This window comes from Microtus ochrogaster, chromosome 7 (assembly GCF_000317375.1).
Source record: "Microtus ochrogaster isolate Prairie Vole_2 chromosome 7, MicOch1.0, whole genome shotgun sequence".
In the NCBI taxonomy this organism is placed as follows: domain Eukaryota; kingdom Metazoa; phylum Chordata; class Mammalia; order Rodentia; family Cricetidae; genus Microtus; species Microtus ochrogaster.
The window spans coordinates 23821021-23848233 of record NC_022014.1 but is presented as its reverse complement, the minus strand read 5'-3'; the positions used below and the strand labels follow the sequence as shown (position 1 = coordinate 23848233).

The 27213-nt window shown below is 43.5% G+C and overlaps 1 protein-coding gene across 1 annotated transcript in view; it reads right to left on the bottom strand.

The window, feature by feature from the left end:
• Window positions 1-288: 288 nt before the first annotated feature.
• Rpa1 (replication protein A1) overlaps window positions 289-27213 on the bottom strand; it is a 55447-nt gene continuing 28522 nt past the window's right edge. The window contains exons 6-17 of the mRNA XM_005349557.3: window positions 22070-22162; window positions 18139-18271; window positions 16861-16963; window positions 15151-15219; window positions 14835-15027; window positions 14553-14692; window positions 14084-14232; window positions 11706-11838; window positions 8820-8996; window positions 6277-6384; window positions 2415-2501; window positions 289-1169 (exon numbers count right to left, since the gene is read on the bottom strand). Of these exons, the coding sequence (XP_005349614.1) occupies window positions 1071-1169; window positions 2415-2501; window positions 6277-6384; window positions 8820-8996; window positions 11706-11838; window positions 14084-14232; window positions 14553-14692; window positions 14835-15027; window positions 15151-15219; window positions 16861-16963; window positions 18139-18271; window positions 22070-22162 (1484 nt within the window). The 3' untranslated portion in view covers window positions 289-1070. The remainder of the gene's footprint in view (window positions 1170-2414; window positions 2502-6276; window positions 6385-8819; window positions 8997-11705; window positions 11839-14083; window positions 14233-14552; window positions 14693-14834; window positions 15028-15150; window positions 15220-16860; window positions 16964-18138; window positions 18272-22069; window positions 22163-27213) is intronic.

Genomic DNA, 27213 nt, shown 5'->3' with positions numbered 1-27213 from the left:
TGTCTACACATTTCAAAGCCTGCTTGGTGTTAGGCTGCTGTGTAAACATCAATAAAATCCCAAAGTGCCAGATCATCAGCGTTCTTGGGCACAATGGCTTTTCCTTTGTGGTGTTTTCATTCTCTTAAAGATGCATTTCAGAGTTGCAAACATTTGTAAGAATGATCTCCAGGCCTCAGCCTAATCTCTTAAGATAGTAATGAGTTAACATCTCTCCCAAGCGATTATTTATTACGAGGGCTAATTAATTGCTTTCCAGTTACAAGAACCCTTTACAGTCAAAGAAAGTAGGATCCACAAAGATATACTGTTTATTCAAACAAAGCAAGGGAAACAAAGGGCTTCTCTCGAAAATTCTCTCTATTTAACACAGCTTTAATCAAAAATAAAATATAGGAATGCAAGAAAAAAAATGTGCAGGTAAAGATGGTGCATCTGGCAACCAAATGCAACATTAATTGAGGTGAAAACTCAAGCAATGCTTTGTAGTTGCCTGGATGTCCCTGGGGGACGGCAAGTCAATGCTTATCAGCCATCCTCAGAAGAGACAATTTTGATTAATATCAGACCCATCTGACTGAGTCTATTAAATCTATTAAACCCTGAAGGAAGGACAGTCTTCAGATATTAACGATAGGCTTTTGATTAATAATTCTACCCTTTTGCCATTCCAAGCATTAATAACCATGTGGTACCTTGGCAAAGAGTGAGCCTTTGATTCCAGAAGACACAGCCCCTAAACACCTGGGTTCTCCCCCATCCTCACCCCCCCAGGCAGAACCCAAGACATAAAGGTGCCACCACAGGAAAAGCAAACCCCAAGTAACATAATTTACCTCATTATCCACAAAGTAGGGTCAATTACTTATGACATAATTCCTGTTTGACGATAACAAAATCTTAGTAAATAAAGGCGACAAAAGCATGTAGAAGGGAGGGCCTGGTGCTATGTATGCTGCCTGCGCTAAGCGCAGCTCTGCACTGTGAGGCTGTCACACGGGGCGGGAAGAAAGCCGTTCTATTTCCGTTCTTTACTTTCCAACTCTGGCCATCAGTACCACTTGTGCACATCATATGTTCCTCTTGATGTTCATGATCAGCCTCTTGGCATAGTCTCTGTAGTCCACGGGCTTCACGTCTATCACAGTGGCCTTAATTCGAGATTCGTCCTTTGAAAAGAGAAAAGCCTTTTGTGAGTGGGACAGTCGTCAGGCATGGAGCAGTGAAGATACCCTTCTCTGCTTCACTGCTTTCAATGAGTCTAGAAGGAAAAGTGAAGTTTAGACATTCCCAGAGGAAGTGCTGTGAATTCTGGCAGTGGGTCAGTGTTCAGATCCCTTCTACAGACCCCCTGCCCATCCTCGGCACTTTGTGCTCAGACCCAGCATCCCACTGAAGTGGAGGGGTCTCTAGTCTCTATTGTCTTTATATGGGTGCAGCGGGAGCCTAGAGCAGATAGCTAACTCGCCCTAAAAGCTCACTTTTATGTAGAAAAAGCACCCGCAGCAGCAGGAATCTGGCTTCTGCTCCAGCTCTGGGCAAGTTTATCTGTCTGTCCTTCACCATCCCTGTCCACACCAGGAAGAGAGAGTAACCCTACAATCTCCCTTAATGACTGTATCCCACCAACACTCAATCAACACAACCACCAAGCTGATGGTAATTCAGAATGTGTCAACTTGGTGGCTGCAAGGGAGTTGACATAATCTCATTCAGCTTGTCTCCAGGAACTAAACCGCACCTCTGAGTAGAACATGGTGACAGCCAGCAGCACACAAGTCTAGCTAGAGGCCTTCACGTGTACACATGCTTAGTAACTACAATATGTCCTGAGATTTCCAATGGCTCTGCTACTCCATGACTGTAGGGTCAGAAACCCATTCTCTGTATGCCTACATCTTTCCACTGTCAAAAATGGGCAACAAGAGCTCAAACACAGAAGGTGCTGTGAGGATCAGCAGATAAGAGATGGCCAGGGGCCAGGACAGTGACTGCCTAGTAAATGCTATTTATTACAACTATGCAACTCTATTAACATTAGGGCTAATTTAAGGCTCGTCAAGATACTTTTATCTGCACATGGTATTTGTTTAATACATTTTTGGAATGTAAATTGTGAAAAACAAGAGTCCACATACATTTTCTGGAAGTACAGAGACAACAAAAATTTCATAAGCCTGTAATAGAAAAGGCCATACTATCTTCTTCCCAGAGTGTTCAGACAAGACAGCAAACCCGAGTTTGGCTTCCAAATCTACACAGTTAGTAACAGCACCCAAGTGCAGGCAGATTCCATGAGCACGCGTGCACGGCCTCACACGTGTGGGTAGTTCCCTGACACTAACACTCAGTGCTACTGTGGTCAACAAAAGCAATTTCCCGACACAGCCTTCTGCCCCCAGGACCTTACTTACATTGTAGGTCTCCAGCTTGACCCTGATTCTGAATGTAAATGATCGGAAGTTGGCATTCTGAAAAACCTCTTCAAACGCCTGCTCGTTCTGTAAAAACAACACATGGAAACTATTGGAAAATACTATTAAACTGTTGAAAAGGCTGAGAAATTATCACCCTAGAGGGCTGAAATTTCTCAAGAAAGAATAATTTGTAAGGTGTTTCATCACATAAAACTGTTTAAGTAGAACTTTATCAAAAATCAAAACACTTTACTTAGGAGTACTGTTTTCCCTTCAGTCTTTAAATGCCTGGACCTGGGAGCCCTACCTCCAGTGGACACTGAATTCCAAGGATACTCAAGTCCCTTATGTAAAATGGTTGTTTACACAGAAACCATGCACATCCGCCCGCCCGTATGCTGGGAATCATCTGTAGATTACTTGTAATACCAAATGTAAATATGATGTGAGCATTACATGGATTGGCCGGTGAACAGTGATAAGGAAACTTAATCTGCACACAGTGAATAAATGTGCAATTTAACCCCCAAATATTTTTGACCCCTAGCTGGCTGAATGTGTGGAATTGAGAGCAGACTTTATTAGGCCCACAGAAGCAGAACCCCGGCTGCCCGTGCTGGGGAAGGAAGATGGGAAGCTGTTGCTCAAGGGCACAGCGTTTCAGGGTGGAGCAATGGCAATGTGGGAAGACGGGGTGGAGCCAGGGCCTGAGAGCTTGAATGGGACCAGTGCCACTATGTATCTCAGTGGTAACAAGAGAAAAAGAAAATAACATATAATGGTATTTTACGTTAATTTTACCATAATTAATTTTTTAAAAATACTCTTAGGGGGGCTGGAGAGATGGCTCAGAGGTTAAGAGAACTGGCTTCACTTCCAAAGGTCCTGAGTTCAATTCCCAGCAACCACATGGTGGCTCACAACCATCTGTAATGAAATATGCTGCTCTCTTCTGGCCTGAAGGGACATATGCAGGCAGACCACTGTATAATTAATAAATAAATCTTTAAAAAAATACTCTTAGGATATACAATTAAGATTTGGAATACTTGTGGGGGGAAAACCTGAATCCCAGCACCTCACTGTGAATTAAGAAGTGGGTAGGAGGGTCCAGTGGTTAAATCACACATTGCTCTTGAGAAGGACCAGAGTCCCCTTCCTGGAATCCTCATGGTGGCTCACAGCTACCTGTAACTCCAGTTCCAGGGGACCTGATTCCCTCTCCTGTCTCAGGTGCCAGGCAGGAAAGTGGTGCACATACATACAAGCAGGTACAACACATAGAAATCAAATAAAAACACTGAGTGCATGGTGGTGGCACACACCATTAATCCCAACACTTGGGAGGCAGATGCAGGTGAATCTCTGTGAGTTCAAGGCCAGCCTGGTCTACAAGGAAAATTCCATGAGTCAGGGCCATTACGGAGAAACCCTGCCTTGAAAACCAAAATAAATAAACAAAATAAAATAAAATTGAGTAGGAGCTGGGTCTGGTAGCACACGCCTTCAACTCCAGCACCAGAGAGGCAAAGGCAGGAGGTATTTTTGAGTTCCAGGGCTACATAGTGAGAACTTAGTGCCAATTTAAAAAATAATAATCAGGCATGGCCCATGCCTGTAATCACAGTATTCTGGAGGCTAAGGCAAGAGGATTACAGTGAGCATGAAGCCAGCATCAGCTACATAGCTGGCTGGGGCTACAGTGAGGCTGTCTCAAACAAAACAAAATAACTGGATGGGCAAAAGCATTACAAAGAAAAATGTTCAGGTCACCACAGATCTACTCATTTTAGCCTCTGTATGAGCAGCTATTGAGGAGATGGGTGGAGCGGGCAACACCGGGAAAAGGCTGGAAGATGCCTTCCTCCTTTGACACCCCTTAAATGCCATCTGATTTGGTTACTTTGTTGTGATTCTTTAAGAAGCTGGCTTTTAGATTGGGGGTGTGGTAGGATGATACAACTGGGATACTCAGCCCCCCCTTTTTAACTTTTGAGACCATGCTTACTAAGTTGCCCAGTTGGCATTCTCCTGCCTCATACTGCTTAGGCATAAAACACATAAACTTAAAATTTTACATAAAACTAACATTTCATATAAGCTAAGTATCCCTGTAGGTCACACGGATATGAAAATAGTTTTATCACACAGACTTCTTTTTGTAGGTGCTATTTGAGGAAAAGTCATTCCTTGGACTTTCAACATATAAACAAAATAATGTGTTAAATCTTCAAAAACTTAAACCGGATGCCATTACTCTTTAGGCCAAAGGGAAGCACGGACACATACTCCCAGAACACCATGGTTCCTGAGGGAAGTCCTGTATGTCCTTATTCACAAGTGAAGAACAGTCAACTATAATAAGCTCATAAAAATCCTGAAAGGAGCCGAGCGGTGCTGGCGCACGCCTTTAATCCCAGCACTTGGGAGGCAGAGGCAGGCGGATCTCTGTGAGTTCGAGACCAGCCTGGTCTACAGAGCTAGTTCCAGGACAGGCTCTAAAACCACAGAGAAACCCTGTCTCGAAAAACCAAAAAAAAAAAAAAAAAAAAGAGAGAACCAGGCAAAACAGATAAAAGACTATTACACTTTAAAAGTCAATCCCAGTTACTTTTGCAAAAAGCTATTTTCAGAGCCCTCACAGAGAATTTAGGAAGGAGGCAGGAGCAGAGAGAGTAAGAGCAGCATATCAAAACAAGCAGCAACTCCTCTTCTTTGTGGTCTTTATATGTGTCCCATCAATATGGAGGAAATGGAGGGGAAAAAGACACAGGATGTAGATAGGTGCCAATTTCCATGGCCTAGTCTTTGTTTTAACTCAGCAAGTATCTTTCTTATGTTTGGTATAATCAGTAACCCATTATCTGCATTAAGTAAATCTAATGTATAAAAAGGCAAACTAGTAAAGGTGAAATAAGTAATTTAAAAAAAGGATTTGTTGCCGGGCAGTGGTGGCGCTCACCTTTAATCCCAGCACTCGGGAGGCAGAGGCAGGCGGATCTCTGTGAGTTTGAGACCAGCCTGGTCTACAAGAGCTAGTTCCAGGACCGCTCCAAAAAACCACAGAGAAACCCTGTCTCGAAAAACCAAAAAAAAAAAAAAAAAAAAAAAAAAAGGATTTGTTTTTACTGTGTGCATGTGCATGCCACAGGTACACACATGGAGGCTGGACAACTTCATGGAGCTGGTTCTCTCCCTCTACTGTCACATGGGTTCCAGTCATGGAACTTGGGCCATCAGGCTTGCATGGCATTGAAAATACTTTACTCACCAAGCAATCAAGTGTCCCAACACAGATGCATGCACACACACACGCACAGAGATATAGAGATATAGATATCTATACTTAAGACAGGGTTTTGCTATGCAGTCCAGGCTAGCCTTGAACTCACTATGCAAACTATCTTAGCCCAAAACAAGTGCTGGGACAACAGGCAGGAATCATCACCACAGCATGTAAAGTGATCTTTAAAACAAAGTCAGATTGTGAGAACCCCATCTGACAACCTGAAATAGCAAGGACCCCAGATGTGCACTTATTCCAAGATCTGAAAAAGGTATCTATCTAGAAGATATTTACTAGGTTAAAAGAGCATGCCTGAACTTTGAGTTATTCAGAAGACACCTGTGGCTCTAGACTGCAGGCACACCAGCTCTGATGTGTAAAAAACAAAACAAAACAGTAACGAGGACACAGGTGGTTTGTGCCTCTGTGTAAAGTTCCTTTATGTTCCCCGATTCATTACCCCTTGTTAGATGAGCTGTACAATGAGAGCTCATACAACCCTCAAAGAAGCAAGCAGTAAACAGCTCAGCGGCACAACAAGTGCTATCACGGAGCTAATAACCAGGTGCCAACCTTTTCTTTCAGCTCCCCAAGGTACGCAGTATTCTGTCCAAGGATAGCCTCCGCAGACTCCTGGAAACACGTCACCCACTGGTTCTCTTGAAAATCCGCAACATTTGCCTAAAAAACACAACTCTATTATTTCAGCAAATAAATAAAAAAGGAAGACACCCAAGGAGAAGAAGATTACCTTTTCCTACCTAAAGTAACTTCCAAGGGAAAGACGCTGCCATCACATACACAGCCCTTGACTTTCAGCGCTTTGAACGGTTCCCCCTTATATGAAGAAGTGTCCCATTTCAGCCGTTCCTTTTTTTAGTAACTTAGTACTAAAAATTCATTCACTTTTAGTATAGTATCCAATAAATCATAGGAGCTGCTCCATCATTTTATCATAAAGCAGGTTAGACTGTACAGATAGATGCTCTGAGCACTCTGAAGGGAGGCAGGGTTAAGCTAGGCTTCACTGTTAAGTGCAGGCGATGCTATGCCAGTCTTTTAAAAGCTGTGACAGACGCCATGGGAAGAAGTTTAAAATGTGGTTCAGCTCAGTCTTTTATAGATGTGATTTAACTAAACCCCCACAGATGCAGAAGCATGCATGAGACTGTGCTCCCCCTCTAGATGCAAAGGCTTTGCACTGGAAGTTTCAAATGCGCTTCCAATGGCAAGAGTGGAATCTCTTTATTTTATTTTACTTACTTATCCTTTCTCTCTCTCCACATCTCACATCTTTCAGTTTTTAGAGACAGCATATAATGCAACCCAATCTACCCTCAAACTTGCTATGTAGTCAAAGCTGGCGTTGGACTCTTCTTGCCCCCACCACAGATGCCAAGAATACAGAAATATGCTGCCATGCTCAGTTATTTTATTTTTAAAAAACAAAGTCTTATTGGGTAGTCTAAGCTGGCCCACCTTACAGGCCGAGTTCACATTTACACATCTTTTCTTATGGTGTGTGTTGTATTATGTGTTGCAGGTGGAGGCCAGAGACTGACACTGAGTGTCTTCTACTGTTATTGTCCCCTCATCTTCTGAGACAGGGTCAATGAATGAACAGAGAGCTCAGCAACTGGTGAGGCTGATGCCCAGTGAGCTGCAGGCCTAAGCCTGAGTCACCTCACTCGATGCTGGTCCTCACGCTTGGGAGGTAGGTGCTTTGCCCACTGAGCATCTCTTAAGTCCCACTGCAGGCATTAAAAAAAAATTTTGTGTGTGTGTGTGTGTATGCTGGGGTTTTGCCTGATGTATGTCTGTGTGAGGATACCAGATCCCCTGGAGCTGGAGTCACAGACAGTTGTAACTGTTATATGGGTGCTGGGAATTGAACCTAGGTCCTTTGAAGGAGCAGCCAGTGATCTTAACTGCTGAGCCATTTTCCCGGTCCCACATTTTTAATTTAAAGAGCTGCACGAGATGGTTCTAAGTCACTACTGAGCAACACAGTTAACTTCAGAGCCAGTATTAAAGACCTTCAAACCTGTCACCAGATCTACGAAGTGACAGAAACAACGACATGTCTGCCAGCAGATGTAAGGTTTAAATTAAATTGCTGAAGGCCAAGAAAGTTTGCTGGGTCGGCCAGGCCAGGACTCACCTTTCTCACCTCCCACTGGCACTGTAACTCCTTCAATGACAGCTATATTCAACTCCAAATTCTCTTTGTTTTACTTGGTGAGACAGGCCTTCTCTGTGTAGCCCTGGTTGTCCTGGACCCACTCAGTAGGCAGGCTGGCCTCAAACTCACAGATCGTCTGTGTCAGCCTCCTGAGTGCTGGGATTAAAGATATGAGCTATCACTGCCTAACTGGTTATTTTTTATTTTTGAGACCAGGTCTCATGTAGCCCAAGCTAGCCAGCTGGCCTTGAACTTCCGATGTAGCTGAGGATGATTTTGAATGTCTAATCCTCCTGCACCCACCTACAAGTATGAGAATTCCATACTTGTAATGCGTCATCCATTGAGGTACAGCCCAGCCTAAAAGATGTAAATCCGAAGGCCTTCATAGTCTTTTATTCCCTAGAGTGGCTTCCTTTAGTGGTCACTACAGGAAGTAACAACAGGACAGGGCATTAGAGCCAAATCCAACTTTTCAAAGTAAACAGCTTCACACAGCTGTAATATTGCTGACTATTTCTTCAGGATAAATTCCCTGTAGGTGGCTTCTGTTTCAGGAAACAGGAACATTTTTAAGGTTTGGACACATTACTTACTGTCAAATCAAAGTAAACCAAAGCAGAGTAAAGGAACAACAACCGTGCTCTGGCACACTCCTCTAAAGTCAGTTCCACTAAGGATGAAATAAACAAGAGTATCCACGAGAAAAATAGGTACAATTACTGCTCTCCGGAAATGCAATTTCAAATTAACTTATCTTCACAACAAGAGGCAAGCACCACCACACTGTGACCACTGAGGGCCGCACTGGCTAGGGCAGCTCAATGCAACTTTTGGGTATAAAACACATCACAGATGCTGCTGTTGAGCCACGGCAAAGCCTTTACTCCTCAACACGAACACCATAAGGCTTCTCACTAACCATTCCACTTACCGATAAGATCATGCGGTATTTGAAGTTGGGAAATTCCCGGTCACACTTCTCACAGCGGTACAACCCATTCTGCTGGTCAATCACTTTCTTATTGCAGTCCTGGGTTGGGCAGGCCTGGTACATACAGTTCTCTTTGCGAAGAAACATCACCGTTGCCACGGTGCTGAAATAGTCAGCCTGGGGGGGGGTAATCATAGACCCAATCAGCAAGGTACACTTGGACCTGCAACAGGCCACTCGAAGCTGCCCTTTCTTGCAAGTGGTTAAGTGCATATGTGCTCTAGTTCCCACACTCACAGTCCGATTATGCAGGACTGTTCACTCACTCTGTGTTTGCTACATGCAAACCCAGAGGCAGTAAACCAGCACTAGGCAATGTCTCACAAGCTAGCTCTGAACTCAGAGACTTACCTGCCTCTGTCTCTATAGTGCTTAGCCACCACACAATCCTTTTAAAGTGTTGTTATATATGCGCATCTCCATGTGTATGATGATCATATGCACACTAACGCAGGTGAACATGTGCCAGTGTTTGTGGAGGCCAGAGCGCAACTTTTAGGAGTTAGGTCTCTCCTTCACTCTGGTGCTAGGGAACTCAAGTTTGAAGATTGAAGATAGCAGAACAAGTGCCTTCAACAGCCAGCACATAATACTTAAAAAAAGTATGTATTTATTATGTGTGTATGTGTTTTTGTACTCGTGCACATATACCACAGGATGTGTGCAGTCCGGAGGACAACTTGTGGGAGCTGGTGATCTTCCTTCGTCACGCGAGCCTGAGACGGAGTTCAGGCTGTCGGGCTTGGGGTCAGGCATCCTTACCCACTGTGTCACCTTGCTGACCAAGCACATCATTTTTTTTACAATGACAGTGATTTATACCCTTATGTTTAGCGATTGGTAAGTTTTTCCTGTAACAAGTCAGGGAAAAACTTTAGGATCAACAAGCCATTGAGTCAGTCTCCACTGATACTGTGGGGCAAGACAACTCACAGACAACACAATGAGGATCATTCAATAAAAAAAATTTTTTTTGAGACAGGACTTTTCTGTGTAGCCCTGCTGTCCTGAAACTCACTCTGTAGACCAGGCTGGCCTCATACTCAGAGGTCTGCCTCCTTCTGCCTCCCGAGTGCCGGGATTAAAGTTGTGCACCATCATTGCCCAGTGCCATAAAATGTTATCGGCAACAACAGACAGCGAGTTCACAGTCTTGACTGGCAACTCCTGGACGTAAAAAAGTTCAAGAGAATGTCAAAGTACCCATGACTAAAACCCTGTAAACAGTTAAGTAGCCCAGAAGGACTAAGTCACGCTAAAGGCTCTGGGTGAATACCTGCTTCACCTCTGGACCCCCACAAGTTCTTAAGTCCATGGGTTCAGTTTTGGTTTGGTAGTGTCAAGTAACTGCAAAATCCAGGTATACCCTGAATTCAGAGCTAAGCTACTAACCACTAGGCTATTTTTATTAGCCCTGGCTATCTTGGAATTCTCTATGAAGACCAGGCTGGCCTCGAACTCACAGATAAACTTGTCTCTGCTGCCCAAGTGTTGGGATTAAAGGATTTGCCTGGCTCACACTGGATCTATTTGATGTCTCAAACCAAAGGGGCAAAACAATGCGGCCATTTAAAAAGACCACGCTAGCATCCAGTTTAGACAGCTTTAGAGCTGGGGTGTAGCTAGTGGAAGAGCTTGCCTAGCAGGCTAAAGGTAAGGGTCTCCACATAATTGAATATATGTGGAGAGATGGATCAACCATTAAGAACACTGGTTGTTTTTGCAGAAGACCGAAGTTCAGTTTCCTAGCACCCATATGGTAGCTCACAACTCCAGTTCCAGGGGCTCTGATGACCCTTTAGGCACCAGTCGTTCACATTCAGGAAAAAACATTCATACATGTAAAACTAAAAGCATTAAAAAGAAAGAAAATTTAGGCCGATATGCCGGCTCAGGGGTGAAGGCATTTGCTTGTCAAGCTGGACAGCTTGAGTCTGGTCCCTGGGACCCAAAGGGAAGGCTGAGTTTGAATTCCATATACTGCAGTGGAAAATGAATGAATGCCCTATCCACAAATAAAAAATAACTTAAAATGAATGTAAAAAAATCTGTAGAGAAATAAATCTTAGTTGAATGCCTAAAGTGTTTCTCTGTATTTCCAGGTTAAATTCAGACTCAAAGCCTGATTTTAAAGTCTGAGCGCAGACAGGTGTCCTGTATGCTCAGTTCTGACTGCATACTGTCTATCTTTGGTTTAAGGGAGCAAGTGGGTGACAGGAGAAACGGAATCTAGCCAGTGCTTAATTCTCAAGACGTCCCGTAATAGCATTACAAGCTGCTGAGGATGACAGTGATGGATCGCGTACACAGTGAAGGGAGACGGCAGGAGGAAACCTGTGTTGTACACGACGACAATAACGGAGCAGCAGCGAGAGAAGTAAATGATTCAGAGACCCAACAGAATGCAGGTTAGACCAAGGCAAGAGGATCATGACATAAACACCGAGACAGACGCTGCAACCAAAGTCAAATACCAGAACCAGTCCTGGGCAGGACAGCAGCGGCTCTCTGCCTATGACTCAGGCTGAAACCTAAGAGGAGCTGCCTGGTGCTCGGCAGCCTGAATCACACTCTGCTCAAAAAACCAACACGGACCCGAGGCCAGTTCACACCACATCGCAAAGCCTCAGTGTCCAGGAACTCTTCACTTTTCTGTCTCACACCAGAGGCCACCACACACAGCCTTTACACCAGCAGGGACTCAGAGCCGCCACCAAGTAGTGATTGGTGCTCTGGGGTCCCGATGAGAACACAGCCCCCAGACAGCACCTGAGAGGAGATTTAAAAACTTAGTCCCCTGTTGCTTTTTGGGCTTCTGTGAGGTACCTTGTCACCCTGGCCCAGGTTCTCAGATTTAGCCTCATACAAAGTTTTCCAGTTTGTGTTGCTCCCTCCAGTGCCTCCGCTCCTGAGGTCAGAGATGGAAACACCATCTAAGGCTTGTCCTTCGGAGTCGAACCTAAAAAAATAATAAGTAATGGTGACAGAATTTTGCATCCTTTTCAAAAGTGCTGTTTGGATATATTAGCCATGAGCGCTCCTGTCCCCACCAGCTGCCACTAAAGAAATGCAATGGCCTTTCTTTTGATCTTGTTTGCTTTGATGACCCCCCCCCACACACACAATGTCAAAGTACCACACACCACAGACGCTTTCCCCACCTGCATATTAAAAGCTATGAACAAAGTCAGCAACAGAAAGCAAACTGGCATAGCCCCCCAGGCTTTGAAACTTCACCTCAATCACTGAAATGAATCAGATAAAGAGGGATGTTTTTGTTTCACCAGTCATCCAAAAATATTTTCATGGTAGAAAATCTTTTAAGCCTAATCAGTTACAGAACTCAATGTACTTCATCAGAAAGCATTATCTGCCCTGTTAGAGATCTGCTTTCTCAGTGAGAATTTGTTTATGCAAACATCAAGGTTAAATTCATTTATATAAAATTACTAAAATTGATTGCACCTCTTGACCACCTACTAGCTAATCTGATGGAAAAGAAGCCAGGGAAAAGGTTGCAAGAATATGAAAGTGGCAGAGAGCAGTGGGCCGGAGATTAAAAACATATGAACTGGGTGTAGCGGCACATGGCTTTCATTCCAGCACCCGGGAGGCAGAGGCAGGCAGATCTCTGAGTTTCAGGCCAGTGAGGGCTGCACAGAGAAACCCTGTCTTAAACAAACACAAATATACAAACACGCAAGTGGTAGGGAACTGTATGCTAACCACATACAGAACTGACTCCCTGAAAAGGGATCACCCAGAGTGGCTGCTGCTGTAGGCCATAGCTGTCAGACGAGCAGCTACATCTGTCACAGAGGACAGAATGCAGAATCTATTTCACCACTACTAGCTGCTCAAGTTTAGTTACAGACAGTTGCCACCAAAGACAGTTCATCAGGAGTCAACAGAGCAAGGAGATGGGCAGCCCCCACCCCAAGACATGGTTTCTCTATTTAACAGTCTGGGCTGTCCTGGAACTTGTTTATAGACCACACTGGCTTCGAACTGCCTGCCACTGTGCTGCCATTAAAGGCGTGTGCCACCACGGCCTGTCTGGCAGCCTTTAAAAATTCCACTTCATCAGTACCAAGATCTAAATGTGGCTAATCCCTGCCTGGGTGGGGTGCAAACACTGAACTTCTCACAGATCAATGACAGGATGAATAGAAGTTCAGGGGACAGATCAGTTACTGACAGTGAAACACGAACACCCTCCATGTGGGCAAGCAATTAACCTGGAGTTGGGCTCAGACCCTGGAGGAAAACTAACTAGCAAAACCAAACAGACACAACTGTTTCTAGTCAGACTGTTATGGGATCCTGTCGTATAATGCAGCGCCAGCTATCAGCAGTCAAATAGATGGATGTAGATGAGGATGGCTTAAGCGATAGACACTCCAGGAGATGGTCTATCAAATCATTCAATTATTATTGCTACTAGTATATATCAGACTCAAAACAAAAATGAGGAGGATGAAATATAAACTGTTTCTCGAGCCCCCTAAACTTTAAGCCACAGCTGGAATCCCCCACCAACACTCCCCATAACTACAGCTATACAAATAACTTAAGCTTGGGCTGGGTAAAGTATTTTCTCTGCTTACATCAATTCTTCCACACGACATTCTCAGGATGAAGTACTCTTCTAAGGCAGAGTTTTAATGCCTTAAAAAGCTAGATATGGTGTGGGGATTTTAACAAGCTCTCCTGTCTTGAGTGCTTTGGGAATAACGATAGAAGGCCAACAAAAAGCCCATTGTTCCCACCATGCTTTGTCAGAGCCCAGTGAATACACACCAGAAGATGTGACCAGCTCAGAGACTCCAGAGTGAGAGAGCACATTCTACCCCCACATCAGCTGCCCACAGCTCAAGCCTAGGAGCAAAAGATGTTCTCAATACATTCCTTCAGCATGTAGCTGCTAAAGCCTTGTTGTACCCTGCTCAGGGGGGATCAAGGTCAGCACACAGCACTTACATTCAAATTGCTTTTTCTGACTCTCTAGGTTCATCAGGGGATTATGGGTTTGTCAATTGAAGGGCTTTCAGGCCACCACCTCAGAAGGCATAATGGCTCCAAGAAATACAGGAACCACTCAACTCAATAGCAAAGGCTTGGGAGAAGCTCGCATGCTGATGGAAACCAGCTCTTCTCGAAGCCTGAGCACAAGTAACCGCTTAGCTGAGGTCCACAAAACCTACCATCCACGAAGCTTATAGGCCTCTGGGATGTCAGGATTCATAATGACAGTGCTAGATGACAGGACAGAGAGGCTTCGTCCGCCAAAGTCAGAAACCCGGGCTCCTTTGATAGCCATCACAGGCTGTCTAGAACCATCAAACTTGTCAGCCTGCAAAGCAAATGCACAGAGCATCACTGGCAGGAAGAAGGTACAGGATATTTCTATGGAGAGCAGTCAGTAGCAGAATGAGTACTGTCAATGTATTATATAAGACAGACCTTACACTCAAGAATCTGTCCAGACTTCCAGGAACCAATCTATCACAACCTCTCCTGAGGAAGAGGAAGGGATTTTCCACTATGGGAAGCTGAAGTAACTGATCATCTCACACAAGTAAAGAATTTCAAGGAAGTGCTAGACAGCACAACTCTTTCCCTCCCAGCTCACGAGGACAAGCATCCACGGACTCTGTCAGTGCAAGGACTCACGTCTTCTCCCCACAGAGTTGTAGTCACCACTTTCCCTGACATGTCCATCAAATAGATATTTCTCTTAGCTACTTCTCTGTTGTTAGACTTCACTGTGATTTTAGTTGAGTCTTCGTAGCTCTTGCAGATCCCGATTATGTCTGAAAAAGAACAATTTGTAAGAGCACAGATCAAGGCCCCCTTAAAACATAACCAAGGGAGGCATGGCAAGCGTGTTAGTTGTGCACCACCCCAAACACTGAACACATAATCATTACTCTTTGCCTTCAACCCTGGACGGACCTACAAGTGAGTCTTTAGCCTTGCTCTCTAGGTCACCGATCCCTGTGAAATCAAACTGAACTGTGGGCAAGTTACGGTCATCTTCACAGAGAAGGACAGAAGTCTCATTATTGAAGGTCATCTCATAGTCATTTTTAACAGCCGAGAATTGCTTGTTAGCGATCTTCAGAGTGCCTTTTGAGAAATAATACACCTGCAAAAGAGGCCAAGTCAAGGAATGCAATCAGTTCAGCAGAGCCTTTCCCACTATACAACCTGCTGACTGTGCTCATGGTACTTACTGGTCAGCTCCTCAGCTCTGATGATGCGCTCTTACCTTGTTCACTTCAATAAGGGGAAAGAACTTGTCCACCTGTTCATTGAAAGCAGCTGCTCTGATTTCACCCTGCAGAAGCAAGCGAGGGCACATTAGAACTGTGCTGCCGGACACTCACTCAGAGTGGCAAGAGCCGGCCATTTCGGCACTAAAGTAACATCTGTGGAGCAGCACTACACGTGCAAGGAGACCCCAGAGGGCTGCAGACATTCCAGAAACCTGCATTTACAGTCACCCTTTCAAGCTATCAATTCTGATAAAACAAGAGAAGTTCAACTAGCTGAGGTATATGACGAACAACCTAAGTTTAAAATGGAAAGAGGCTGGTAAGGTAGTCTGGTTGACAAAGGCACTTGTTGTGCAAACCTGGCCACCCCAGTTCAATCCTTGGAACTCATGTAAAGGTGGAAGACCACCAAGTTGTTCTCTAGTTTTTACACATGTATGTGCATGCACACATAGTAAAGTGATTTTCAAAATGTTACCAGAAACTTTTTTATTTGTTTGTTTTTGAGACAGGGTTTCTCTGTGTCGCTTTGTTGCCTGTCCTGGAACTAGCTCTTGTAGACCAGGCTGGCCTCGAACTCAGGGATCCGCCTGCCTCTTCTTCCCAAATACTGGGATTAAAGGCGTGCACCACCACCACCCGGCTATCTAAAAAGTTCTGGATCCTGAATGACAGGCTCAAAGCCCAAAGGAAAGCGTGCTGAGCCCGGATGACTCAGCAGCAGCCCTCCTCCGCCTGCAACCTGAATGATGGGTTACTTCACAGTCAGGAGCGTGAGATTTGATTGCACTGTTACTTTTCTGTCAGGCAGTATGTTACAGATGGGGAAGAAAATGGCTGAAATCTTACCCACACAAGCTGCAGGAAATTAGTTCCCACTACCAAATCTGTTAAGATATTTGCACGTACACCACAACAAGAGGAAGAGGAGGGGGAGAAAGCTTCAAACTTCTGACCTTACCAGTATCATTTTGTTTGTTTTATATGTACTGGTGTTTGGCTGGCATGTATATGTGCATCACGTGCATACTTGATGCCTGAAGGGAGGCCAGCCACACAGCTGGACCCCTGAAACTGCAGTTACAGATGGTTATGAAGACACCATGTAGGTGCTGGGAATTGAAGAGCATCTCTCCAGCCCCTGCATTTTCCTTTAAGTAAAGCATAATGAGTATATATGGTCAGAAACCATCGCCACAAAGGAGTTAAAGCTGAACAGCCGTTGTCTGCCTTCTGCTGGAGGCAAATGCTCCACTCTGTAGCAGGCATCACATCCCAGGACTTCAGTTGAGCCTCCAGCAATGTAATCAGAGCGCTGCAGTCTCTCCAGCATGTGAGACTGTTAACAGTATACTAACTTTACAAGTACTTCATCTGATGTTTAGCCCATACCGAGATAGCACCAAAAATCTACAAAAGCCCAGTGGTGTCGGTGTTTGCCTTTAATCCCAGCATTTGGGAAGCAGAGGCAGGCAGATCTCAGAGTTCGAGGCCAACCTGGGCTACAGGGTTAGTTCCAGGACAGCCAGGGCCACACACAAAAAAGCAAAACAGAACAAAACAAACAACAACAAAAACTACCATAGACAGAAAGCTCCAGTGACAACCATATTTCTTTCTTGCTAATGATATTTGCCACTTCATGGGCCTCAGAGCTGAGCCCGAGTCTTGGAGGCCACCGTCTTCCCACATGGCCTACTCACAGTTTCATCCACAAGTTCTATAGAGAAAAGCTTCCCTTCCCCTCGGGAATTGCTCCAGGTACGGATCTGACTTTTGTTGGTGACACGAGCACAAATAGTCCACCTAAAAACCAAACAGATGACATTAGTGTATGTAGTCTTTCTTACTTGGAATAAAGATAAGCAAAAATCATCTTCTTGTGGCCTTTTCTTCTTTTATGCAGAGTTTATCTGTCAATGCTAGCTGTACTTAATCCAGCTAATTAAAACCCCAAGATGACATACAGGTTTGACAGTTTACAGAATAAGCAAACAGTAAAATATACTAGGTAGTTTAACACTAACTCATTCTCCTGTCAAATAAGTAAATTTATAAACCCTCTCCCTTCCTCAAAAAACATCACCAAGGCAACAATATCCCCTTAATGAAGGGTTCCAAAGAAAAAAGCAATTATATTTTGCCACAATTTTCAGTTAGAGGAACTGACACCATCACTATCAAATGTCTGCCTCATTTCTAATGCATGCCAAATATAAATACAAATCTACAAAGCGTGGCATTCACAGACCACCAAAAGAAAGCACCCAAAGTGGTATGACCCTGGAAAGAGGCCATTCTTTAAAAAAGGAGTCCCTGAGCCTGGAGCTTTAGCCTGGTGCCCATCCTGAAAACAGACCCTGAGAATACTGATCTCCTCAGTTAGAATTCTACAGGGGAAATTGTCTCCCTACTTTACAAGGGATAAACAAGGACATATCTTAAAAGAATTCTGGAGAAAAAAAGGCCCACTAATGTTCAATGCTTTAATTAACTTTTAATGGAAAAAAGTAACAGCAAAGGAATCCATGTTTGGGGGCATATTAATATGGTTAATACAAATAGGACAGATTACCTTAGCCAAATTAAATCATAGTTAACACATTTTGGACTAAAATCCATCTATTTATAAGAGATGAAATGTGAATTAGCACAAATTATATATAAATAAATATGTATAATTCCATTCCTAAGACTACCAAATGATTCCTTAATCCATAAATAATTTGAACCTCAAAATTTTCAAAAATGACAAAACCTCCATAGGCTATGGTAGAAAGGTATTTTTGCCGTTTTTTTTTTTTTTTAAATAAAAGTGTTAAAGGTTGTCATAATATGTATTCTTTAGCTCAGAAAAAATAAGAAAGACATTTTTTGTGGTGGTGATGCAGAAATTCACACGTAAGTAACACAGGAGTGCATGGTAAATTCCTAGACCAATTTGGTAACGGGTCCCACCCGTGTCCTATGTGACAACTCACTTGGATTGGTAAGGGGTGAGGCTGGCAATGGGTACCACTTTGGACTGTGTCCCTCCTGAAGGCTGCAGCAGGCCAGTTCCAGTAGGTTTTCCAAATGGCTTTGAGGCACCATAAGTCTTAGCCACAGTGGAACCTGTATAAACACACCGTAAAAGGGCAATCGTTTCACTTTTATTTTTGAAATGTGTGTGAGTGCACGCTCCCAAGTGCACATGCACGTTATGTGGAGGTCAGATAATAATTAAAAAAAAAATTATTTTGGAAGACAGGGTTGCTTTCCTGACAGGATTTCTCTGTGTAGCTTTGGAGCCTGTCCTGTAGACCAGGCTGGCCTTGAACTCAGAGAGACCTGCCTCTCCCCCCACCCCCCCACCAAGTGCTGGGACTAAAGATGTGCACCACCACTACCCAGCAAAATTCAACTTTTTCGAGACAGGTTCCCTTTGCTGTCTTTTCTCTGCATGTGCCAGGTTAGCAGCCCACAAGCTTTCAGGGACTGTCCTGTGTCCACCTCTGATCTTCCGAGGGTGCTGTCTTTAGAGAGGCTTCAGGATTTGAATTCAGATCTTCATGGTTGCGAAGCAAATGTTTCTACTCACTAAGTCATCTCCCCTGCCAGACAACCATTATTTTATTTAAGTTTAAAATTAATTCTCATTATGGCCATGCCACAGGAGAAGCTAAGGAGCCAGTAAAGAACATCTATCACCAGCGTGTCATCTCAACACTGTCAGAGGGCAGGGAAGTCTAGGATGAAATCTACAGGGCTGTGTTCAGTTGGGAACAGAGACTAAGAAGGCAGATTTGCTCAAGATGCAAATGGGCAGTGTAGTACTATGACCTCCTCGCCTCCCTTTTCCAAGCTACATAGCTTGTTCCTGTGCAGCAAGAGCACAACTAGTGTCTACTGACAAATGAATCCTTCCTATGTACACTATTATCTAGAAACTGATAAGAAACCAAATTCTAATGCCAGTAATCTCCCACCTTCTATACCAAAATGCTTTTCAAAAGGACTGATTTTTCCCTATCGCTCATGTATATGTGTCTGAGTGTATGCCATGTGGGTGGGTGCCTGCTGAGGCATCAGATTTCCTGGAGGTGGAGCTGGAGTCACAGGCAGTTGTGAGCTGCCTGACATGGGTGCTGGGAATCAAACTCAGGTCTTTTAGAAAAGCTATATATGTTCTTAATTGTTGAGTCATCTCATCTCTTGCATATACACACCCCCAAGCTCCCTGAGGCAGGGTTTCACTAGGCAGTCTTGGTTGGCCCAAGTGCTGAACTAAAGATTACCACTATGCCTGGCCCTTTAAAAAGATTTTTTTTATAGTCAGGCATGATGGCAACACCTTTAGCCTCAGCACCTGTGAGGCAGAGGCAAATGGTTATTTAAGTTCGAGGCCAGTCTGGTCTAACAGAAAGAGTTCCAAGATAGCCAGGGATACACAGAGAAATCCTGTCTCAAAACCAATCAAACAAAAAATGATTTTAAAAAAGTATTATTATTATGTATGCATGTGTGTTTGATGGACTTATGGGGATGTGTCTATGGAGGGCAGAGGACAACTCTGTGGAGTTCATTCTTTCCTTCCACTGTGGGTCCTGGAGGTTCAATAAGGGCCACCAGGCACTTTCACCAGCCGAGCTATCTGCTCTGGGAGTCAGCGTGACAATGTTCCTGAAGATGACACAAGGAAACACACACTGCAGAAAGAACATGTACCTGTGTATATACACAGGATAACCCTTCCACACACAATTTTAGGCCTAGTGATGTAGCTCAGCAGGAGAGCACTTGTCTAGCACCAGCAAGGTACTTGGTTCAACAGGTGTTGGGAGACCATTCCCTACAAATTTATTAAAGATACAAAAGCATCCATTAATTTATTTAATATTTTTATACCAGGGAGCCACCTGACACACACATCTAGTCCATTTTCTATTCTCACAGTTTAGGGAACATTAATTGATCATCAAAAATAAATTTCAATATAAGGCAAAGAAATGCAAATGAATAGGCAAGTCCATGGAGGGAGGGAGAGAAGTGGTGCACTGTCTGAGTTTCAGCCAAGTAGGGGCCTTTTAATCACTTATCATTTCAGAGAATTTATTCCACCACCTCCTCCAGCCATTTGCAGTGTCAGAGCTGAATATAAGCATAACTTATGGAGATGAGGAGGTGAGAGATTTACACTATTACAGGGACGGGCTAAAAACAATGAAGACCAATGAGGAAATTTGTATGTTCTGAAAGTCTCATGGAATCTTAGCAACATCTTAATTCAGCTTTTCCTAGGAACTTGAATTTAAAAAAGAGAAGGGGCGGCGGGGGCGGAGGACCAGAGAGATGACTCAGCAGATCCAAGTACCTGTCACTAACCCTGGAAACCTAGGTTCAATCTCCAGGACATGCAACTGACTCCAGCAATGTGTCTTCCGGTCTCTACCTGCATACTGTGGCATGCACAGGAAAAATAAATAAATAAATCTTGAATATAGGGCTGGAGAGATGGCTCAGCCGTTAAGAGCATTGCCTGCTCTTCCAAAGGTCATGAGTTCAATTCCCAGCAACCACATGGTGGCTCACAACCATCTGTAACAAGGTCTGCTGTCCTCTTCTGGTCTACAAACACACACAGATTGAATATTGTATACATAAAAAATAAATATTTAAAAAAAATCTTGAATATAATTAAAATATAAAGAGTTGAAAAAGGAGAAGGCAGTATGATGTGGTAATAAAACCCAGTAAAAAGGGCAGGAGGAGGGGGAGGGAAATGGGAGGCTGGGAGGAGGCGGAAACATTTTTTTCTCAATAAAAAATTAAAACAAAAAAAATTTTTAAAAAAAAAAGAGAAAAAAAAGAAAATGGCAAAAACATTAAAACATTGTACAGAGCCGGGCGGTGGTGGCGCACGCCTTTAATCCCAGCACTCGGGAGGCAGAGGCAGGCGGATCTCTGTGAATTCGAGACCAGCCTGGTCTACAGAGCTAGTTCCAGGACAGGCTCCAAAGCCACAGAGAAACCCTGTCTCGAAAAACAAAACAAAAAAAAAAAAAAAACAAAAAAAAAAAAAAAACCAAAAACAAAAAACAAACAAAAAAAAAAACCAAAAAACATTGTACAGGATAAAAGCAAGTGCCGAGTTAAAAAAAAAACCAAAACAGTAAAAACAAAACTCTAAAAGTAAATTTAGCCATCTTCTACAGGTCACAAGGGTGGCATCCCAGACAACAAGATTCCTAAAACAAGGGTTAGGAAGTACACGAAATGACCCCATCAAGACCTGCTACAGAGAAAGCTAGAAGAGAGAAAAAATAGAAGCTACAGCCAAAAGGAACAATTCTATCTCAAAGGAAAGGATAAATTCCTATGAAAGCCTCAAACAGGAAATTTGGAGACAAGCGGGAAGTAATAAGTGGCCAGGAGGTCGTAAAAAGGTGGAAATTTAATTGGAATTATTTGTTGCAATCTACTATGAACGGAAGTTTTTGTTTGCTTGTTTGGTTTTTATTTTCCAGAGAGAATCTTACCAACCCAGGCTAGCCTTGAACTTGCTAGTAGCAGAGAATGACCCTGAACTCTTGATCCTCCTGCTAATACCTCTAACTGCTGGCCTAGGCTACTGTGCCTGAACCATGAAGAGAATTTTGAAAACTGTTCAGTCCTAGGCTACTGTGCCTGAACCATGAAGAGAATTTTGAAAACTGTTCAGTCCCAGAGTAAATTTTATATATATATATATATTTGTTTGTTTGTTTATTGTTTTAAGACACGGTTTCTTTGTGTAGCCTTGGCTGGCCTCAAACTCACAGAGATCTGCCTGCCTCTCCCTCCTTGGTGCTGGAATTAAAGGTGTGTGCCACTGCCGCCTGCCTCCAAGTAAATTTTAATACATTATTTTGATATTCTTGAGTAACACCTTACCCATTCCCAAGCTTCCATTCTGTGGCTGGGGCTTGCTGGCTGGTGGTGTGGTTGCTGAGGCTGGGGAAGGAACAACTTGCTGCTGCCCATGGCCTGGAAATTAAAAGAAAGGCTGCTTCAGTGCAAACCCAGTCAAGAGATTTCAATATGAGTAGTAAACACCCTAGGAAACCCACTCCTTAGCTCTGAGAGGGTCAGAATACACACCCGGGCGCCCAGCTGCACACCATGCATTTGCAAAGGGCTTGCTTTTCTTGTCTTCGCACAGTAAAGGTTGTTTCCATTTACCTTTCAACTGTTTGGAATTGACAGCTTTCAGTTTTAATGAGGTTCTCCCTAAAGCCTTGCCCATTTCTCCTGCAGTAAAGTCACTGGGCTGAATCTGTGATACCACCACTATTTCCATAGCAACAAATCCATGTCGTCAACAGGACAGTGTTCACGGTAGGCTCCATCAGAAGAGAAAGCTGGGTGGTAAGGAAACCTAAAAGCAGTTCAATTGTCCTTCAAGTGCTTCAGCTTCAAAGGAAAAGGAGACTCAGAAAGGATTCTACCCTTTCCCCCATACAAAGCAAACTTATTTTGCAACTGACAGCTGGTGGGAAATACGAGCTGAAAGTCTTTCAGGTACCATGACGTGCTAGTGAACTGTCACAGCAGGGAGAGATGAGAGGAGTTCAGAAGCAGTCGTGTCAAGGCAACAGAGAGATAAAAAGGAGGGGAAATGAACATGTCTCTCAAGCAGAAAATAAAAAGCACCACACCGTAAGAGTATGTGTTTGCCCCTCACCCTTTATACAAATGTTTATGAAGCTGAAGAACGGTAAAATTGTAAACTGCATACCCCAATGTTTTAAAATAACAAATTAATGGACTTGGATTTCATCTCTGTGATTGGCTCTGAAGGCCAAAGTCAGCCTCACTTGGCAAGGCTGCTCACCCAGAGTGCCTGCAGCTTACAAGGGCAGCTAAAAAATATATCCCAGAGTGTTCTAAAATATTAAAAATGGCGAGCACGGGTGGGAAATCTCCTCCTGCCACTGTGTGTATGCATGCCTTCTCCAACTGTCAAGCTCAAACTCTTGCAGGCATGTCACACACCCATTTAGTTCATGTTTGCCAAAATTAGTCTTAAGTGGCACAAGGAAATGAGATGGGATTGTGCCATTAGAGACAAACACATTTAGCATGAAGTTTAAGACTAAATAGAACTGATTGTGCTTTGGTTCTTCCTACAGAGAGAAAAACTGAGATGCACAGGCAAAGGGCACAGGCTACTGACAAGGAAGCTTGCGCTGACAGTTTGGCCTTCCATTATCCTTGAATCCAGAGTCCTAAGACCTGAGCGTGGGAAAACTGTGACAATGCAGCTTGTAACAAACAGCTAACAGGTTTTATGTTTTTTTTAAAAATATTTATTTATTTATTATGTATACAATATTCTGTCTGTATGCCTGAAGGCCAGAAGAGGGCGCCAGACCTCTTTACAGATGGTTGTGAGCCACCATGTGGTTGCTGGGAATTGAACTCAGGACCCCTGGAAGAGCAGGCAATGCTCCTAACCACTGAGCCATCTCTCCAGGCCCCAGCTAACAGGTTTTAATTTTAATTTTTTTATTTGTTTTTTTGCAGATAGGGGGTCTCTGTGTAGTCCTGGAACTAACAATTTAGACCAGCAGATCTACCTTTGCTTCCTGAGTGAGAGGTTTAGGTTTCTGCCACTACCACCACCGAGCCCAGTTTTAAAGTTTTAAGCAAAGCATTTTAAAATCAGCAAGGAAAAGATAAGTTGCTCAGAAAACACCACTGAAGGAAAGTGGTTAAAAAAGTGTATGTTTATCTGCATCATAAGATGCACTTTTAAAAGTGACCTCCTATCCTCCACTTAAATTCTCTCCTTTAAAAATATTTATCTGTGTATGTGTGGGGCTCACGGATATGTTCATACCTGTGTGTCCTCAGAGGACATCTTGAGGGAGTCAGTCCTAGGGATGGAACAAAGGCCATCAGGCTTGGGGACCAATGCCTTCACCTCCTGAGTCATTTCAGGGGCCACTCCCTTTCTACAGTCTCTAAATCATCTAAAGTAGGGAGCCCCAGTTCTCAGAGCCATGCTTGCTGCTGCATACCTGACTGAACTGGACACAGTCACTGGACACACATTCAATTTCTATAAAAAGATAACTGAGGACCGAGGACTGACTCGGTTGGTAGACTGAGCGTAAAGACCCTCATTTAATCCCTAGAAAGGGCTAAGTGGAGAAGTGAAGTCGGACTGGAGAGGCAGAAACAGGGAGATTCCCCAGAGCTCATTAGTCAGCTAGCCCAACTGATGAATCAGGTTCAGTGAGAAAGCCTGTCTCAGAAATAGGATGGAGAGTGAGCAAGACAACACCTGACACGGACCGTTGGCGTCCCCACACACGTACATACAAAGATAACTGCCACTCAGGACTGTGCCATGCTCAAAGTCCGAGACAGAAGGTAAAACAGAGTTACCCAGATACTGGCAGAAGCGGGAAATAGAGTTCTGGACACATCTGCAGCTTCACTTAGGGAAGATTAAACAACACAACGGATTTAAGGTCACTGTGCTGTGCATGTAAAAATGGTAAACATGCAGTGATACCCGCCTGTAGCCACAGCTACTCAGGAGGCTGGAGCTCAAGGCCAGCACAGGTAACATAGATAGTCCTTCACCTCAAAGTTAAGCAGTAAGTGTATATTTTACTACAATTTAAAAATCATACAACAATGTACCTATTCTAACATGTATATTTTTCATTTTTATATGAATTAGTTACAAATTTAGCTGAACAAAATACAACAATAGTATCAGACTCACTGAAGTTTACTACATAACTAACAAGTCTCCAGCTGATAACTGATAGAGCACCTGCCTAGCGCGCACTAGGTCCTGGTGGTGCATGGCCCATAATCCCAGCACACAGCGGTCGAAGAAGGTGGGACAGAAATTTAAGGCACTCCTCCTCAGCTACACAGTGAGTTTAGGTCAGTCAGGGATACACGAGACAACAATAACAACTATTATTACTGTTTTTCAGAGGGTTTCCTCTGAACAAGGACCAAGGGCTAAGTGCATTTTCCCAGTAACTGCTAGCACTGTGATAGACAGTACTGCACCCTTTAACATGGCGGAGGAGAGGGAAGCTAGTATTACTCAGCTCTCTCTGGCTAAGTTCATGTACCACACCATCATGTGCTTAATTTGTAAACAACCAATCCTGACAATAATAACTCTAGTTATGTAGAACATTAGAACGTAAGATGTGGTAATTAGGAAAAGCTACTAATCCACTTAATAGAGCAGTAACCTTTATCTCTTACAATTCGGGTACAAGAGACAGCCCTGAACCAAATGATGGCAAGGATTCCAGAGCATTCTAAATAGCAACAATTGCCCTTCAATTAGCACACTGTAATGCAGCAGCTGCCAGTCCATAGCTGAGGAAAAATCTTTCTAGAAGCCAAAATGATTCTGCAAAGCAATAATGTAGGCTCTGTTTATAATAACCTGTCTTGTGCCACCTGCAAATCAAGCCATTTCAGTAAGCTAGATCAAGATAGTAATTCTTCAGCTCTCTAGCTCTGGCTGGCTACACACTGGCTCTACGCCAGGAGGGAGCAGGAACTGAGAGCAGACTCCAGCTCCTCGGGTAACTTGCACTCATACCGATAATTTTTACTATCTATCATGGCAAGTGAGCTGTGGGCAGAGAAAAATTCACAAACAAACCATCAACTTCCCAAGCCAAGCGCTTCCTTAACAATAACTAACTAAATAAATAAAAAAGAATAAACAGCCTGCCATGGTGTCACACACCTTTAATCTCAGTAGAGGCAGGCAGATCTCTGTGAGTTCAAGGCCAGCCTGGTCTATATAGGTCCAAGACAGCCAGCTACGTGGTGAGATTCTATCTCAACCCCCAAACCAAAGAAAACAAACAAAAAAAAGAATAAACAGAGGATCAATACAATATTTCTAAGCTCCTGATGACAGAAAAGGGACATGATCAGGCTGAATATAATTCCAATACGAATAGTAAACTAAGTATTGTATGATACATTTAAGTTTGAGCAAGCCATTATCACCAGCAATAAAGACATAAAGGATTTGCATACAAACACACACTGACAAAAATGCAGTTGTAAGTATTACTTAAAAAAACCACCATTCCTACAGTATATGCAGCATGGACTGTGTTTGCAGTTCTGTTTTGCACACTTTGTTTTTTTTTTTATTAAATATTTATTTATTATGTGTACAATATTCTGTGTGTATGCCTGCAGTCCAGAAGAAGGCACCAGACCCCATTATAGATGGTTGTGAGCCACCATGTGGTTGCTGGGAATTGAACTCAGGACCTTTGGAAGAGCAGGCAATGCTCTTAACCTCTGAGCCATCTCTCTAGCCCTGTTTTGCACACTTTGAATCATCTGTCTTTGCTCGGTATGGCAGTAGTAGTAAAAGTTATATTTTGCATTTCCATGCATTCTGGAATCCCTACTTGTCGGGGCTGGTTTGTTCGCTGACTAATGACCTCCTGACCTGTAAGATGTCCTGGATTAGGCTCCAGAGGACACAAGTCTGACTTTATCTCTCAGTCTACTCAGAAGCTGCTGCACCCTGAACTGTAATTGTCTCCAACCATGGCATTTCCACGGTGGCTCAAGTAACAATGACACCCAATAGTAAACGATCCTGGACAGCAGACTCTTCTCAGCCTCTGTACTGCAAGTGATGTGGAAGACAGGGAATGGCCAGGTAAATTGGAGAGAGACAAAGGGATTTTCCCCATAGCTCTGTGGTTCTGACCCCAAAACAAAAAAAAAATCACCTTTTGGTCTTTCATTTATTACAAAGATTTGTCCCTGAAATACAGTGTCTGAGGAAACCATCTAGTTGAATATATCAAAACGGTAGATAACCAATAGGTTTCTCCCCACCCCTAGACTGTTTTTTGAGATAGTCTTATATAGCCCAGGCTATCCTGGAACTCATTAAGATAAGGATGACTTTATTTATTTATTTTTTATTTATTTATTTTTTTGGTTTTTCGAGACAGGGTTTCTCTGTGGCTTTGGAGCCTGTCCTGGAACTAGCTCTGTAGACCAGGCTGGTC